This window comes from Oncorhynchus clarkii, chromosome 9 (assembly GCF_045791955.1).
Source record: "Oncorhynchus clarkii lewisi isolate Uvic-CL-2024 chromosome 9, UVic_Ocla_1.0, whole genome shotgun sequence".
In the NCBI taxonomy this organism is placed as follows: domain Eukaryota; kingdom Metazoa; phylum Chordata; class Actinopteri; order Salmoniformes; family Salmonidae; genus Oncorhynchus; species Oncorhynchus clarkii.
The window spans coordinates 75894310-75910220 of record NC_092155.1 but is presented as its reverse complement, the minus strand read 5'-3'; the positions used below and the strand labels follow the sequence as shown (position 1 = coordinate 75910220).

Below are 15911 nucleotides of genomic sequence, written 5' to 3'. Positions count from 1 at the left end.
TACCTGGTATCTATCCTGTGTCTGTGTCTGTGTGTGTGTGTAATACCTGGCTTTTTGTCAGAGGGAGATGTAGTATTGGGGGTTGAAGTATTGAGAGTAATTGGTGTTATAGTGGAGCGTAATGTACAGTGCCTTGCGAAAGTATTCGGCCCCCTTGAACTTTGCGACCTTTTGCCACATTTCAGGCTTCAAACATAAAGATATAAAACTGTATTTTTTTGTGAAGAATCAACAACAAGTGGGACATAATCATGAAGTGGAACGACATTTATTGGATATTTCAAACTTTTTTAACAAATCAAAAACTGAAAAATTGGGCGTGCAAAATTATTCAGCCCCTTTACTTTCAGTGCAGCAAACTCTCTCCAGAAGTTCAGTGAGGATCTCTGAATGATCCAATGTTGACCTAAATGACTAATGATGATAAATACAATCCACCTGTGTGTAATCAAGTCTCCGTATAAATGCACCTGCACTGTGATAGTCTCAGAGGTCCGTTAAAAGCGCAGAGAGCATCATGAAGAACAAGGAACACACCAGGCAGGTCCGAGATACTGTTGTGAAGAAGTTTAAAGCCGGATTTGGATACAAAAAGATTTCCCAAGCTTTAAACATCCCAAGGAGCACTGTGCAAGCGATAATATTGAAATGGAAGGAGTATCAGACCACTGCAAATCTACCAAGACCTGGCCGTCCCTCTAAACTTTCAGCTCTTACAAGGAGAAGGCTGATCAGAGATGCAGCCAAGAGGCCCATGATCACTCTGGATGAAATGCAGAGATCTACAGCTGAGGTGGGAGACTCTGTCCATAGGACAACAATCAGTCATATATTGCACAAATTTTGCCTTTATGGAAGAGTGGCAAGAAGAAAGCCATTTCTTAAAGATATCCATAAAAAGTGTCGGTTAAAGTTTGCCACAAGCCACCTGGGAGACACACCAAACATGTGGAAGAAGGTGCTCTGGTCAGATGAAACCAAAATTGAACTTTTTGGCAACAATGCAAAACGTTATGTTTGGCGTAAAAGCAACACAGCTCATCACCCTGAACACACCATCCCCACTGTCAAACATGGTGGTGGCAGCATCATGGTTTGGGCCTGCTTTTCTTCAGCAGGGACAGGGAAGATGGTTAAAATTGATGGGAAGATGGATGGAGCCAATTACAGGACCATTCTGGAAGAAAACCTGATGGAGTCTGCAAAAGACCTGAGACTGGGACGGAGATTTGTCTTCCAACAAGACAATGATCCAAAACATAAAGCAAAATCTACAATGGAATGGTTCAAAAATAAACATATCCAGGTGTTAGAATGGCCAAGTCAAAGTCCAGACCTGAATCCAATCGAGAATCTGTGGAAAGAACTGAAAACTGCTATTCACAAATGCTCTCCATCCAACCTCACTGAGCTCGAGCTGTTTTGCAAGGAGGAATGGGAAAAAATTTCAGTCTCTCGATGTGCAAAACTGATAGAGACATACCCCAAGCGACTTACAGCTATAATCGCAGCAAAAGGTGGCGCTACAAAGTATTAACTTAAGGGGGCTGAATAATTTTGCACGCCCAATTTTTCAGTTTTTGATTTGTTAAAAAAGTTTGAAATATCCAATAAATATCGTTCCACTTCATGATTGTGTCCCACTTGTTGTTGATTCTTCACAAAAAAATACAGTTTTATATCTTTATGTTTGAAGCCTGAAATGTGGCAAAAGGTCGCAAAGTTCAAGGGGGCTGAATACTTTCGCAAGGCACTGTATATCAGGCCAAAGGACTCAGCCTCTCATGGTCTGAGTCCTTTAGGTGCCTTTTGATAAACTCCAAGTGGGCTGTCATGTACCTTTTACTGAGGAGTGGCTTCCGTCTGGCCACTCTACCATAAAGGCCTGATTGATGGAGTGCTGCAGAGATGGTTGTCCTTCTGGAAGGTTCCCCCATCTCCGCAGAGGAACTCCCTGACCAAGGCCACTCCCCTGATTGCTCAGTTTGGCCGGGCGGCCAGCTCTAGGAAGAGTCTTGGTGGTTCCAAACTTGTTCCATTTAAGAATGATGGAGGCCACTGTGTTCTTGGGGACCTTCAATGCTGCAGACATTTTTTGGTACCCTTCCCCAGATCTGTGCCTCGACACAATCCTGTCTAGGAGTTTCATGTATATCACTGTCAGTTTGGTTAAGGTTAGGGTAAGGGTATGGGTTAATTTATGTAGCAAAGAGAGGTGGATCATGTTGAGCTACATTTATAAACTGTAGAATTGCGAGATCATTTTTTAGCTGTGTAATACTGAGAGCGGTTGGATCTACGGGCATGGAGAGTGGTGTCCTGAGCGGCAGCAGTGGGAGCTCCGGCAGGCTGTTATGTACGTGGCTCAGCTTCGAGGGTGACAGACTGACAGGTCCACATTAGGGAGAGGATTCTTGGATACTCTGTCTTGTCAATCATCCACAGCCTGACAGCTCCAAACAGTACCAGCCAGCCTGGAATGACAGACAGACAGACAGACAGACAGACAGACAGACAGACAGACAGACAGACAGACAGACAGACAGACAGACAGACAGACAGACAGAGAGCTACTATTCAGGAATACTCACTCATTCATGTTCCTATTCTCTCTCTCTCTCTCTCTCTCTCTCTCTCTCTCTCTCTCTCTCTCTCTCTCTCTCTCTCTCTCTCTCTCTCTCTCTCTCTCTCTCTCTCTCTCTCTCTCTCTCTCTCTCTGTCTGTCTCTGTCTCTCTCTGTCTCTCTCTCTGTCTCTCTCTCTGTCTCTCTCTCTCTCTCTGTCTCTCTCTCTCTCTCTCTCTCACAAATCATTTTAGTTAGAACCAGTTTCTGAGGAAGGTCTCTCATCCATGGCTGAAGCACGTGATCCTGCATGGTGCTAGTTCATGTGGAGAGAACAAATCCCCTTTCTGTAACGGAGGTCTCCTCTCCTCTCTTCAGAACACCAGCCATTGATTCACGTGACAAGCCAGTCGGCCAAGTTCAAAACGCCTGGCTCACACCAATACCATTCCATTAACTTGAACCTGCTGATGCATAGAATGATCCTCAGTGGAGACGGAGGACATTATGAGACTGGCCGACTGAAACAAAGAGCCGAGAGAGCAAATCAAAAGAGCTACTACTGACTCCTCAGTGTAATGTAGACTACTGACTCCTCAGTACGATGTAGACTACTGACTCTTCAGTACGATGTAGACTACTGACTCCTCAGTGTAATGTAGACTACTGACTCCTCAGTACGATGCAGACTACTGACTCCTCAGTGTAATATAGACTACTGACTCCTCAGTGTAATGTAGACTACTGACTCAGTACGATGTAGACTACTGACTCCTCAGTGTAATGTAGAATACTGACTCCTCAGTATAATATAGACCACCAACTCAGTACGATGTAGACTACTGACTCCTCAGTACGATGCAGACTACTGACTCAGTACGATGTAGACTACTGACTCCTCAGTATAATATAGACTACCTACTCAGTACGATGTAGACTACTGACTCCTCAGTACGATGCAGACTACTGACTCAGTACGATGTAGACTACTGACTCCTCAGTACGATGCAGACTAATGACTCCTCAGTGTAATGTAGACTACTGACTCCTCAGTGTAATGTAGACTACTGACTCCTCAGTGTAATGTAGACTACTGACTCCTCAGTATGATGCAGACTACTGACTCAGTACGATGTAGACTACTGACTCCTCAGTGTAATGTAGACTACTTACTCAGTACGATGTAGACTACTGACTCAGTACGATGCAGACTACTGACTCAGTACGATGTAGACTACTGACTCCTCAGTGTAATGTAGACTACTTCTCCTCAGTACGATGCAGACAACTGACTCTTCAGTACGATGTAGACCACTGACTCAGTACGATGTAGACTACTGACTCCTCAGTGTAATATAGACTACTGACTCCTCAGTGTAATGTAGACTACTGACTCCTCAGTACGATGCAGACTACTGACTCAGTACGATCTAGACTACTGACTCCTCAGTACGATGTAGACTACTACCTCAGTCAGATGTAGACTACTGACTCTTCAGTGTAATGTAGACTACTGACTCAGTACGATCTAGACTACTGACTCCTCAGTACGATGCAGACTACTGACTCAGTACGATCTAGACTACTGACTCCTCAGTACGATGTAGACTACTGACTCAGTACGATGCAGACTACTGACTCCTCAGTGTAATGTAGACTACTGACTCAGTACGATCTAGACTACTGACTCCTCAGTACGATGCAGACTATTGACTCAGTACGATGCAGACTACTGACTCAGTACGATGCAGACTACTGACTCAGTACGATGTAGACTACTGACTCCTCAGTATAATGTAGACCACTGACTCCTCAGTGCGATGCAGACTACTGACTCAGTACAATCTAGACTACTGACTCCTCAGTACGATGTAGACTACTGACTCAGTCAGATGTAGACTACTGACTCCTCAGTGTAATGTAGACTACTGACTCAGTACGATCTAGACTACTGACTCCTCAGTACGATGCAGACTACTGACTCAGTACGATGCAGACTACTGACTCAGTACGATGCAGACTACTGACTCAGTACGATGCAGACTACTGACTCCTCAGTATAATGTAGACCACTGACTCCTCAGTGTAATGTAGACCACTGACTCCTCAGTGTAATGTAGACCACTGACTCCTCAGTGTAATGTAGACTCCTGACTCCCTAGTACGATGTAGACTACTGACTCCTCAGTACGATGTAGACTACTGACTCCTCAGTATAATGTAGACTACTGACTCCTCAGTGTAATGTAGACTAGTATAATGTAGACTACTGACTGGTGGGCACTGCTGCCTTGTAGAGGTGGACCTGGTCGTAAGTGGTTTTCGCGGCACATGGGAAATACTTGTGTTTGCCCGCTAGTATGGTAGCAGGGTGGAGATAACCACTTGTATGGTAGCAGGGTGGAGATAACCACTAGTATGTTAGCAGGGTGGATATAACCACTAGTATGTTAGCAGGGTGGAAGTCTTTTCGTGGTAACAGGGTGGAGATAACCACTTGTATGGTAGCTGGGTGGAGATAACCACTTGTATCGTAGCAGGGTGGAGATAACCACTTGTATGGTAGCAGGGTGGAGATAACCGCTTGTATGTTAGCAGGGTGGAGATAACCGCTTGTATGTTAGCAGGGTGGAGATAACCACTTGTATGTTAGCAGGGTGGAGATAACCACTTGTATGGTAGCAGGGTGGAGATAACCACTTGTATGGTAGCAGGGTGGAGATAACCACTTGTATGGTAGCAGGGTGGAAGTCTTTTCATGTTAGCAGGGTGGAGATAACCACTTGTATGTTAGCAGGGTGGAAGTCTTTTCATGGTAGCAGGGTGGAGATAACCACTTGTATGTTAGCAGGGTGGAAGTCTTTTCATGGTAGCAGGGTGGAGATAACCACTTGTATGTTAGCAGGGTGGAAGTCTTTTCATGGTAGCAGGGTGGAGATAACCACTTGTATGGTAGCAGGGTGGAAGTGTTTCCATGGTAGCAGGTTGGAGATAACCACTTGTGTGTTGGGGTAAAGTAGAAGAAGCCTTTTCAATCACTCCCTTTCCTGCTGTGTTCTCAGGTTGTTTGTGTCTGGGTGTATTTTCATGTGGCTGGGTGACCCTAGTAGGTCCTCAGACAGAAGGTCTAGGGTGCGCTGGGTGACCCTAGTAGATCCTCAGACAGAAGGTCTAGGTCGCGCTGGATGTTTGGACACCATAGTTTAGAGGGGGGGGGTTGTCAGGAAGGCTATCAGGGTGGCTGACAGTGGGGGTGCTCAGAGGGTGTGGGATCCCCGAGGCTTGGGGGATTTTTTAAATTTATTTGTCTGTCCTGTTGTGAAGTCGAGGCTATGGTCAGGGGCTGAGGTGTGCTGATCTGCTGGCTTCTCTGCCGGGGTTGCCAGCTCTCCAATGGGTTGTTCTCCATTAACACTGTGTTAACCTAACCTCCAGACGAGCTTCAACGCCAAACAACTCTCCTTCCATGGCCTCCAACTGCTCTTAAATACAAGTAAAACTAAATGCATGCTCTTCAACCGATCACTGCCCGCACCTGCCCGCCAGTCCAGCATCACTACTCTGGACGGTTCTGACTTTGAATATGTGGACAACCACAAATACCCAGGAGTCTGGTTAGACTGTAAACTCTCCTTCCAGACTCACATTAAACATCTCCAATCCAAAATTAAATCTAGAATCGGCTTCCTATATCGCAACAAAGCCTCCTTCACTCATGCTGCCAAACATACCCTCGTAAAACTGACCATCCTACCGATCCTCGACTTCGGTGATGTCATCTATAAAATAGCCTCCAACCCTCTACTCAACAAATTGGATGCAGTCTATCACAGTGCCATCCGTTTTATCACCAAAGCCCCATACACTACTCACCACTGCGACCTGTACGCTCTCGTTCGTTGGCCCTCGCTTCATACTCGTCGCAAACCCACTGGCTACAGGTTATTTACAAGTCTCTGCTAGGTAAAGCCCCGCCTTATCTCACCTCACTGGTCACCATAGCAGCACCCACTCATGGCACGTACTCCAGCAGGTATATCTCACTGGTCATCCCCAAAGCCAATTCCTACTTTGGTCGTCTTTCCTTACAGTTCTCTGCTGCCCATGACTGGAACGAACTGCAAAAATCTCTGAAGCTGGAGACTCATATCTCCATCACTAGCTTTAAGCACCAGCTGTCAGAGCAGCTCACAGATCATTGCACCTGTACATAGCCCATCTGTAAACAGCCCATCCAACTACCTCATCCCCATACTGTATTTATTTATTTATTTATTTATCTTGCTCCTTTGCACCCCAGTATCTCTACCTGCACATTCATCTTCTGCCGATCTACCATTCCAGTGTTTTAATTGCTATATTGTAATTACTTCGCCACCATGGCCTATTTATTTCCTTAACTTACCTCATTTGTACTCACTGTATATAGACTTTTTGTTTTCTTTTGTTCTACTGTATTATTGACTGTATGTTTTGTTTATTCCACGTGTAACTCTGTGTTGTTGTATTGTGTCGAAAGCCTACCTGGTTAAATAAAGGTGTTCTCAACTAGCCTACCTGGTTAAATAAAGGTGTTCTCAACTGGCCTACCTGGTTAAATAAAGGTGTTCTCAACTAGCCTACCTGGTTAAATAATGGTGAAATTCTCCTCCAGCAGTCTGATCCTCTCCTCTAGTGCTCTGCTCTTCTCCTGCTCCTGCACTTTCTCCTGTTGATGTTGTCTCACCACAGTCCAGACTGCAGATATGTCTCTCTCCACCTCCAGCTCTCCAGGTCTGGTTGAGGCGTAATGTTGAGCTGGACTATTTCTTTGTGCTGACTGAAGTGTAATCACCTGCTGTTCCAGCTCCACCTACCTTACCTCCAGCTGGGTGAATGTATCCTTAGTTTCAATGAGGGAGTAGTGCTCTGTGCTGGGAGGTTGACTTTCCGTTTGCGATTGCTCGTCTGTGGGTTTGTTTAACTTCTTCTACATTCATTCCACATTTCCATAAACTTCAAAGTGTTTCCTTTCAAATGGTACCAATAATATGCATATCCTTGCTTCAGGGCCTGAGCTACAGGAAGTTAGATTTGGGTATGTCATTTTAGGAGGAAATTGAAAAAAAGGGGGTGGATCCTTAAGAGGATATTATTAATTGTAGCTTCAGATTAAACAGGATTTACTCAGTTCCAGGTTGGATGGTGTTTTCAGGTTTCTGTTGTTTGTTCTCCAGATATTTTGCTGTATAGCTTGGAAATAAGAATCTTTGGTAGTAGGAATCCTTCCAGGTAAATTTGTCCAAAATCATATTGTAGGTTTGGAGTTTTGATTTGGAGTGAAGGTTATATTGTAGAGGGTAGTATGTTGTAAAAATCCAAGTTTATCGAACTCTAAATCTATATTTTTGTAAAAACAAAAATGCAGGAGCTCATCTGCTTGTCTGTTCTCTCTTTCTCTCTCAATTCAATTCAATTCAAGGGCTTTATTGGCATGGAAAACGTGTGTTAACATTGCCAAAGCAAGTGAAGTAGACAATATATAAAAGTGAAATAAACAATAGAAATTAACAGGAGAGAGAGAGAGAGAGAGAGGGAGAGAGAGAGAGAGAGAGAGAGAGAGACAGAGAGAGAGAGAGAGAGAGAGAGAGAGAGAGAGAGAGAGAGAGAGAGAGAGAGACAGAGACAGAGACAGAGAGAGAGAGAGAGAGAGAGAGAGAGAGAGAGACAGAGACAGAGACAGAGAGAGAGAGAGAGAGAGAGAGAGAGAGAGAGACAGAGACAGAGACAGAGACAGAGACAGAGAGAGAGAGAGAGAGACAGAGAGAGAGAGAGACAGAGAGAGAGAGAGAGAGAGAGAGAGAGAGACAGAGAGAGAGAGAGAGACAGAGAGAGAGCGAGAGAGAGTAGAGAGAGAGAGAGAGAGAGAGAGAGAGAGAGAGAGAGAGAGAGAGAGAGAGAGAGACAGAGACAGAGAGACAGAGAGAGAGAGAGAGAGAGAGAGAGACAGAGACAGAGACAGAGAGACAGAGAGAGAGAGAGGGTAAAGTGAGTGGCTGCTGTCTAGTGTAGTAAAGACAGGCAAGTAAGAGGAAGAAAGCACATTATTTGCAGTGGTGTATTTCCTCTGTGTAACCATGTGAGTTTCCTGCCTGGCTGCATGCTGACTGTGGAGTGTTTGGTCTGTTTGTCTGTAGACTGGAACCTGTCTGGGACTAGGTCCTGAACCTGTCTGGGACTAGGCCCTGAACCTGTCTGGGACTAGGCCCTGAACCTGTCTGGGACTAGGCCCTGAACCTGTCTGGGACTAGGCCCTGAACCTGTCTGGGACTAGGCCCTGAACCTGTCTGGGACTAGGCCCTGAACCTGTCTGGGACTAGGCCCTGAACCTGTCTGGGACTAGGCCCTGAACCTGTCTGGGACTAGGCCCTGAACCTGTCTGGGACTAGGTCCTGAACCTGTCTGGGACTAGGTCCTGAACCTGTCTGGGACTAGGTCCTGAACCTGTCTGGGGCTAGGTCCTGAACCTGTCTGGGGCTAGGCCCTGAACCTGTCTGGGACTAGGCCCTGAACCTGTCTGGGACTAGGTCCTGAACCTGTCTGGGACTAGGCCCTGAACCTGTCTGGGACTAGGCCCTGAACCTGTCTGGGACTAGGCCCTGAACCTGTCTGGGACTAGGCCCTGAACCTGTCTGGGACTAGGCCCTGAACCTGTCTGGGACTAGGCCCTGAACCTGTCTGGGACTAGGCCCTGAACCTGTCTGGGACTAGGTCCTGAACCTGTCTGGGGCTAGACCCTGAACCTGTCTGGGACTAGGTCCTGAACCTGTCTGGGACTAGGCCCTGAACCTGTCTGGGACTAGGCCCTGAACCTGTCTGGGACTAGGCCCTGAACCTGTCTGGGACTAGGCCCTGAACCTGTCTGGGGCTAGGCCCTGAACCTGTCTGGGACTAGGCCCTGAACCTGTCTGGGACTAGGCCCTGAACCTGTCTGGGACTAGGTCCTGAACCTGTCTGGGACTAGGTCCTGAACCTGTCTGGGACTAGGTCCTGAACCTGTCTGGGGCTAGGTCCTGAACCTGTCTGGGGCTAGGCCCTGAACCTGTCTGGGACTAGGCAGGGTTAACGTAAAGCACTTTGTGACAACTGTTTTGTTAAATGCTCTATGTAAATACATTGTTGATTGATTAGTCGGTTGGCTGATTGATTAGTCGGTTGGCTGATTGTTTAGTCGGTTGGCAGATTGATTCGTCGGTTGGCTGATTGATTAGTCGGTTGGCTGATTGGTTAGTCGGTTGGCTGATTGGTTAGTTGACTGATTCATCGATCGACCTGCTCGACTGACTGATTGACAGACTGATCAACTGACACTCATCCCCCTTCCTCCTCTACAGGTATGTCCACGCCCTCTACCTGGGCGCCCAGAGCAGTTGGCACGGCAACCGCGGTCACTTCCACTGGAGGTTGATGTGTGAGTGTGCTGACATCACCATGCTGAGGCTGCTGGAGGCCTTCCTGAAGAGCGCTCCTCAGCTGGTGCTACAACTCAGCATCATGATACATGCCAACCACGTCCTGCCACTACAGGGTGAGTAGGCATCTGTGTGTGCAGGAGGGGGATGTGTGAAGTGTGTGTGGCTGGCTGGCTGGCTCTCCTCTGTGGGGTGTGTTTGTGAACAGAGCCCCAGGACCAGCTTGCTTAGGGGACTTGGAAGGTTTGGAAATCTCTCTCGCTCTCGCTCTCGCTCTCTCTCTCTCATGCAGAGAGAGAGAGAGAGGGGCGTAGCACAATTGGCCTAGCGTCGTCCGGGTTAGGAAGGGTTTGGTCGGTAGGGATATCCTTGTCTCATCGCGCACCAGCAACTCCTGTGGCAGGCCGGCCGCAGTGCACGCTAACCAAGGTTGGCAGATGCACGGTGTTTCCTCCGACACATTGGTGCGTCTGGCTTCCGGGTTGGATGCGCGCTGTGTTAAGAAGCAGTGAGGCTTGGTTGGGTTGTGTATCAGAGGATGCATGATAGCTACTAACAATTGGATAACACAAAATTGGGGAGAAAAAGGGGGTATTTTTATTTTATTTTTTTAAGATGTTTAGGGCCTTCCTCTGACACCACCTGGTATAGAGGTCCTGGATGGTAGGGAGCTCTGTACCACTGACGTACCGGGCCATACGTACTACCCTCTGTAGCGCCTTGCAGTCGGGAGCCAAGCAGTTGCTATACCAAGTGGTGATGCAGCCAGTCAAGTTGCTCTCGATGGTGCAGCACACTTTTTGAAGATCAGAGGGCCCATGCCAAATCGTTCAACCTACTGAGGGAGGAAGCGACGTTGTCGTGCCCTCTTCACGATTGTCTTGGTGTGTGAGGACCATGTTAATTCCTTTGTGATGTGGAAACCGAGGAACTTGAAGCTCTCGACCCACTCCACTACTCCCCCGTAGATGTGGGTGGGGGCGTGCTGGGCCCTCAGTTTCCTGTTGTCCACGATCAGCTCCATTGTCTTGCTGACGTTGATGGAGAGGTGGTTGTCAAATCAAATCAAATCAAATGTATTTATATAGCCCTTCGTACATCAGCTGATATCTCAAAGTGCTGTACAGAAACCCAGCCTAAAACCACAAACAGCAAGCAATGCAGGTGTAGAAGCACGGTGGCTAGGAAAAACTCCCTAGAAAGGCCAAAACCTAGGAAGAAACCTAGAGAGGAACCAGGCTATGTGGGGTGGCCAGTCCTCTTCTGGCTGTGCCGGGTGGAGATTATAACAGAACATGGCCAAGATGTTCAAATGTTCATAAAATGACCAGCATGGTCAAATAATAATAAGGCAGAACAGTTGAAACTGGAGCAGCAGCACGGCCAGGTGGACTGGGGACAGCAAGGAGTCATCATGCCAGGTAGTCCTGAGGCATGGTCCTAGGAATCAGGTCCTCCGAGAGAGAGAAAGAAAGAGAGAAAGAGAGAATTAGAGAGAGCACACTTACATTCACACAGGACACCGAATAGGACAGGAGAAGTACTCCAGATATAACAAACTGACCCTAGCCCCCCGACACATAAACTACTGCAGCATAAATACTGGAGGCTGAGACAGGAGGGGTCAGGAGACACTGTGGCCCCATCCGAGGACACCCCCGGACAGGGCCAAACAGGAAGGATATAACCCCACCCACTTTGCCAAAGCACAGCCCCCATACCACTCTCTGATTGGGGATCATATTTAGGTAGCCATTTCTTCATGTGTGTTTGTGGGATCTTGTCTATGTTTAGTTGCCTGTCAGCACTATTTGTATGGCTTCACGTTTCGTTCGTTGATTTTGTTGTTTTTTGTTCAGTGTTTTATTCATTAAAAGAGAATGCATGCATACCACGCTGCACCTTGGTCTGATTTATACGACGATCGTTACAACATGACATCCAAATATGTTGTATTTGTGTCAAGGAGGGCATATGGGGGAGGGAATGCTGTCACCTCTAGGTAGCTGTTTGTCCCCCTGTGTGTGGCTGGTGATGCTGTGGTCTTGGCGTGGGTTCTCTCGGTGCAGGTCCTTCAAGAGGAGGTCTGGGAGGGTGTCTCGCTGGTCTGGGCGGGGTGTCCGTTGCTCTGTTGCTCCTGTGTGAGGTGCTGGGGCTACGGTTGAGGGTGATGTCCTTCAGGGTCCTGGCTAAAGTTGGCGTTGCTGCCTTGGAGAGGTGGAGCTGGTCATAAAGGCTGTCAAGGCCAGGGTGGAGTGGTGGGCCAGGGTGGAGTGGTGGGCCAGGGTGGAGTGGTGGACCAGGTAGACATTAGGTTTTGGGGCACAGTCACGGGAAATGTTTGCATTCTCCTGCTGTGTGGTGGCAGGGTGAAAGTATTTTCGTGGTAGCTGTGGCCACCCTTTCCTGCTGGGCCCTTAGGTCATTTGTGCCTGTGTGAATTATGATGTGGCTGGGGGACCCTAGTCTGTCCCACGACAACACGCTTCAGGGCATGTCTAGTGTTTGGGCACCAGAGTTTAGCCACTTTGTGTTTGGGAAATAGTTTATCCTCTTGAATGTATTTGCCATTTGAGTCAATGAGGAGCACAATCTCTGGCTTTTGTGTGTCCTCAGTGGATGTGTGGGGGAGCTGACAGGGGATCTGTGTGCCTCTTAACTTTTTAAGACTGCAGAGGCAGTATTGAGTAGCTTGGATGAAAAGGTGCCCATTGTAAACGGCCAGCTCCTCAGTCTCAGTTGCTAATACATGCACATTATTAGTAGTATTGGATAGAAACCACTCTAAAGTTTCCAAAACTGTCAAAATATTGTCTGTGAGTATAACAGAACTGATATTGCAGGTGAAACACTGAGGAAAATCAAAGCAGGAAGTGGCTTCTATTTTGAAAACTCCATGTTCCATAGCCTCCCTTTGCTCCATTTAGAGGGATATCAACCAGATTCCTTTTCCTGTCGCTTCCTCAAGGTGTCAACAGTCTTCAGACATAGTTTCAGGCTTTTATTTTGAAAAACGAGCCAGAACGATAACATCGCGTCAAGTGGTCACATGGGTTTTGCTCGCGCAACAGAGTTTGGATAGGTATCGCTTTTCCCTCTCACACTGTGAAAGACATTTGCAGTTGATATATTATCGATTATATATTTTAAAAACAATCTGAGGATTGATTATAAAAAAACGTTTGACTTGTTTCTGTGGACATTATGGAAACTATTTGGAATTTGTCTGCGTTTTCGTGACCGCTCTTTCCTGTGGATTTCTGAACATAACGCGACAAACAAACGGAGGTATTTTGGATCTAAAAATAATCTTTATGGAACAAAATGAACATTTATTGTGTAACTGGGAGTCTCGTGAGTGAAAACATCCGAAGATCATCAAAGGTAAACGATTACTTTGATTGCTTTTCAGATTTTTGTGACCGAGCTACCTAATGCTAAGTGTACTTAATGTTTTATCGTGCGATCGATAAACTTACACAAACGCTTGGATTGCTTTAGCTGTAAAGCACAATTTCAAAATCTGACACGACAGGTGGATTAACAAAAGGCTGATCTGTGTTTTGCTATATTGCACTTGTGATTTCATGAATATAAATAATTATGGTAATATTTATTGTATGTAGCGCTATGCTATTCAGCGGTTGTTGATGACACTTATCCCGATATCGGGATTGCAGCCATAACAAGTTAAGTTATCTCACCTCAGTCCGTAGAGCAGCCAGCTCTCTCAGACAGCCGTCCATCTCCACCTTCTGCCCTCCGTGTCTTGTTGGAGTGGTGTTGGTTCTGTCTGGATTGTGTGGACTAGCTCTCTGAGCTCCACCATGTTTCTCTCCAGCTCTGTGAATTTATCCCTCTCTGTGATGGAGGATCAGTGCAGTTATGGGACCTGGGAGTGTTCAGTACTGGGGAAGGGGGGGGGGGTGCTGTTGGTATGTTCAGTACTGAGGAGGGGTGACTTACTCAGGATGGGGGAGTCGTCACAGAGAGCTTTTCCTGCTGTTCCTTCTCTTTGATCCCGTAAAAGTCCTGCTGGAACTGCATGAGGAAGCCCTGCTCCATTACTGTCCCAGACTGCACCATTACTGTCCCAGACTGCACCACTACTGTCCCAGACTGCTCCATTACTGTCCCAGACTGCTCCATTACTGTCCCAGACTGCTCCATTACTGTCCCAGACTGCTCCATTACTGTCCCAGACTGCTCCATTACTGTCCCAGACTGCTCCATTACTGTCCCAGACTGCACCATTAATGTCCCAGACTGCACCATTACTGTCCCAGACTGCACCATTACTGTCTGCACCATTACTGTCCCAGACTGCACCATTACTGTCCCAGACTGCACCACTACTGTCCCAGACTGCACCACTACTGTCCCAGACTGCTCCATTACTGTCCCAGACTGCACCACTACTGTCCCAGACTGCACCACTACAGTCCCAGACTGCACCATTACTGTCCCAGACTGCACCACTACTGTCCCAGACTGCTCCATTACTGTCCCAGACTGCACCACTACTGTCCCAGACTGCACCACTACTGTCCCAGACTGCACCACTACTGTCCCAGACTGCACCATTACTGTCCCAGACTGCTCCATTACTGTCCCAGACTGCACCACTACTGTCCCAGACTGCACCATCACTGTCTCAGACTGCTCCACTACTGTCCCAGACTGCACCACTACTGTCCCAGACTGCACCATTACTGTCCCAGACTGCTCCATTACTGTCCCAGACTGCACCACTACTGTCCCAGACTGCACCACTACTGTCCCAGACTGCTCCATTACTGTCCCAGACTGCACCACTACTGTCCCAGACTGCTCCATTACTGTCCCAGACTGCACCACTACTGTCCCAGACTGCACCACTACTGTCCCAGACTGCTCCATTACTGTCCCAGACTGCTCCATTACTGTCCCAGACTGCACCACTACTGTCCCAGACTGCACCACTACTGTCCCAGACTGCACCACTACTGTCCCAGACTGCTCCACTACTGTCCTAGAATGCACCACTACTGTCCCAGACTGCACCACTACTGTCCCAGACTGCTCCATTACTGTCCCAGACTGCACCACTACTGTCCCAGACTGCACCACTACTGTCCCAGACTGCACCATTACTGTCCCAGACTGCTCCATTACTGTCCCAGACTGCACCACTACTGTCCCAGACTGCACCATTACTGTCCCAAACTGCTCCATTACTGTCCCAGACTGCTCCATTACTGTCCCAGACTGCACCACTACTGTCCCAGACTGCACCACTACTGTCCCAGACTGCACCACTACTGTCCCAGACTGCTCCATTACTGTCCCAGACTGCACCACTACTGTCCCAGACTGCACCACTACTGTCCCAGACTGCACCACTACTGTCCCAGACTGCACTATTACTGTCCCAGACTGCTCCATTACTGTCCCAGACTGTACCATTACTGTCCCAGACTGCACCATTACTGTCCCAGACTGCTCCATTACTGTCCCAGACTGCACCACTACTGTCCCAGACTGCACCATTATTGTCCCAGACTGCACCATTACTGTCCCAGACTGCTCCATTACTGTCCCAGACTGCACCACTACTGTCCCAGACTGCTCCATTACTGTCACAGACTGCTCCATTACTCTCCCAGACTGCACCATTACTGTCTGCACCAGTACTGTCCCAGACTGCACCATTACTGTCCCAGACTGCACCATTACTGTCCCAGACTGCACCACTACTGTCCCAGACTGCACCACTACTGTCCCAGACTGCACCATTACTGTCCCAGACTGCACCATTACTGTCCCAGACTGCACCATTACTGTCCCAGACTGCACCATTACTGTCCCAGACTGCACCACTACTGTCCCAGACTGCTCCATTACTGTCCCAGACTGCT

The 15911-nt window shown here is 47.7% G+C and overlaps 1 protein-coding gene across 3 annotated transcripts in view; it reads left to right on the top strand.

The window, feature by feature from the left end:
- LOC139417426 (XK-related protein 7-like) overlaps positions 1 to 15911 on the top strand; it is a 169349-nt gene that overhangs the window by 129372 nt on the left and 24066 nt on the right. For all 3 annotated transcript variants that reach the window (XM_071166708.1, XM_071166707.1, XM_071166706.1), the window contains exon 3: positions 9937 to 10130. In XM_071166708.1, the coding sequence (XP_071022809.1) occupies positions 9937 to 10130 (194 nt within the window). The remainder of the gene's footprint in view (positions 1 to 9936; positions 10131 to 15911) is intronic.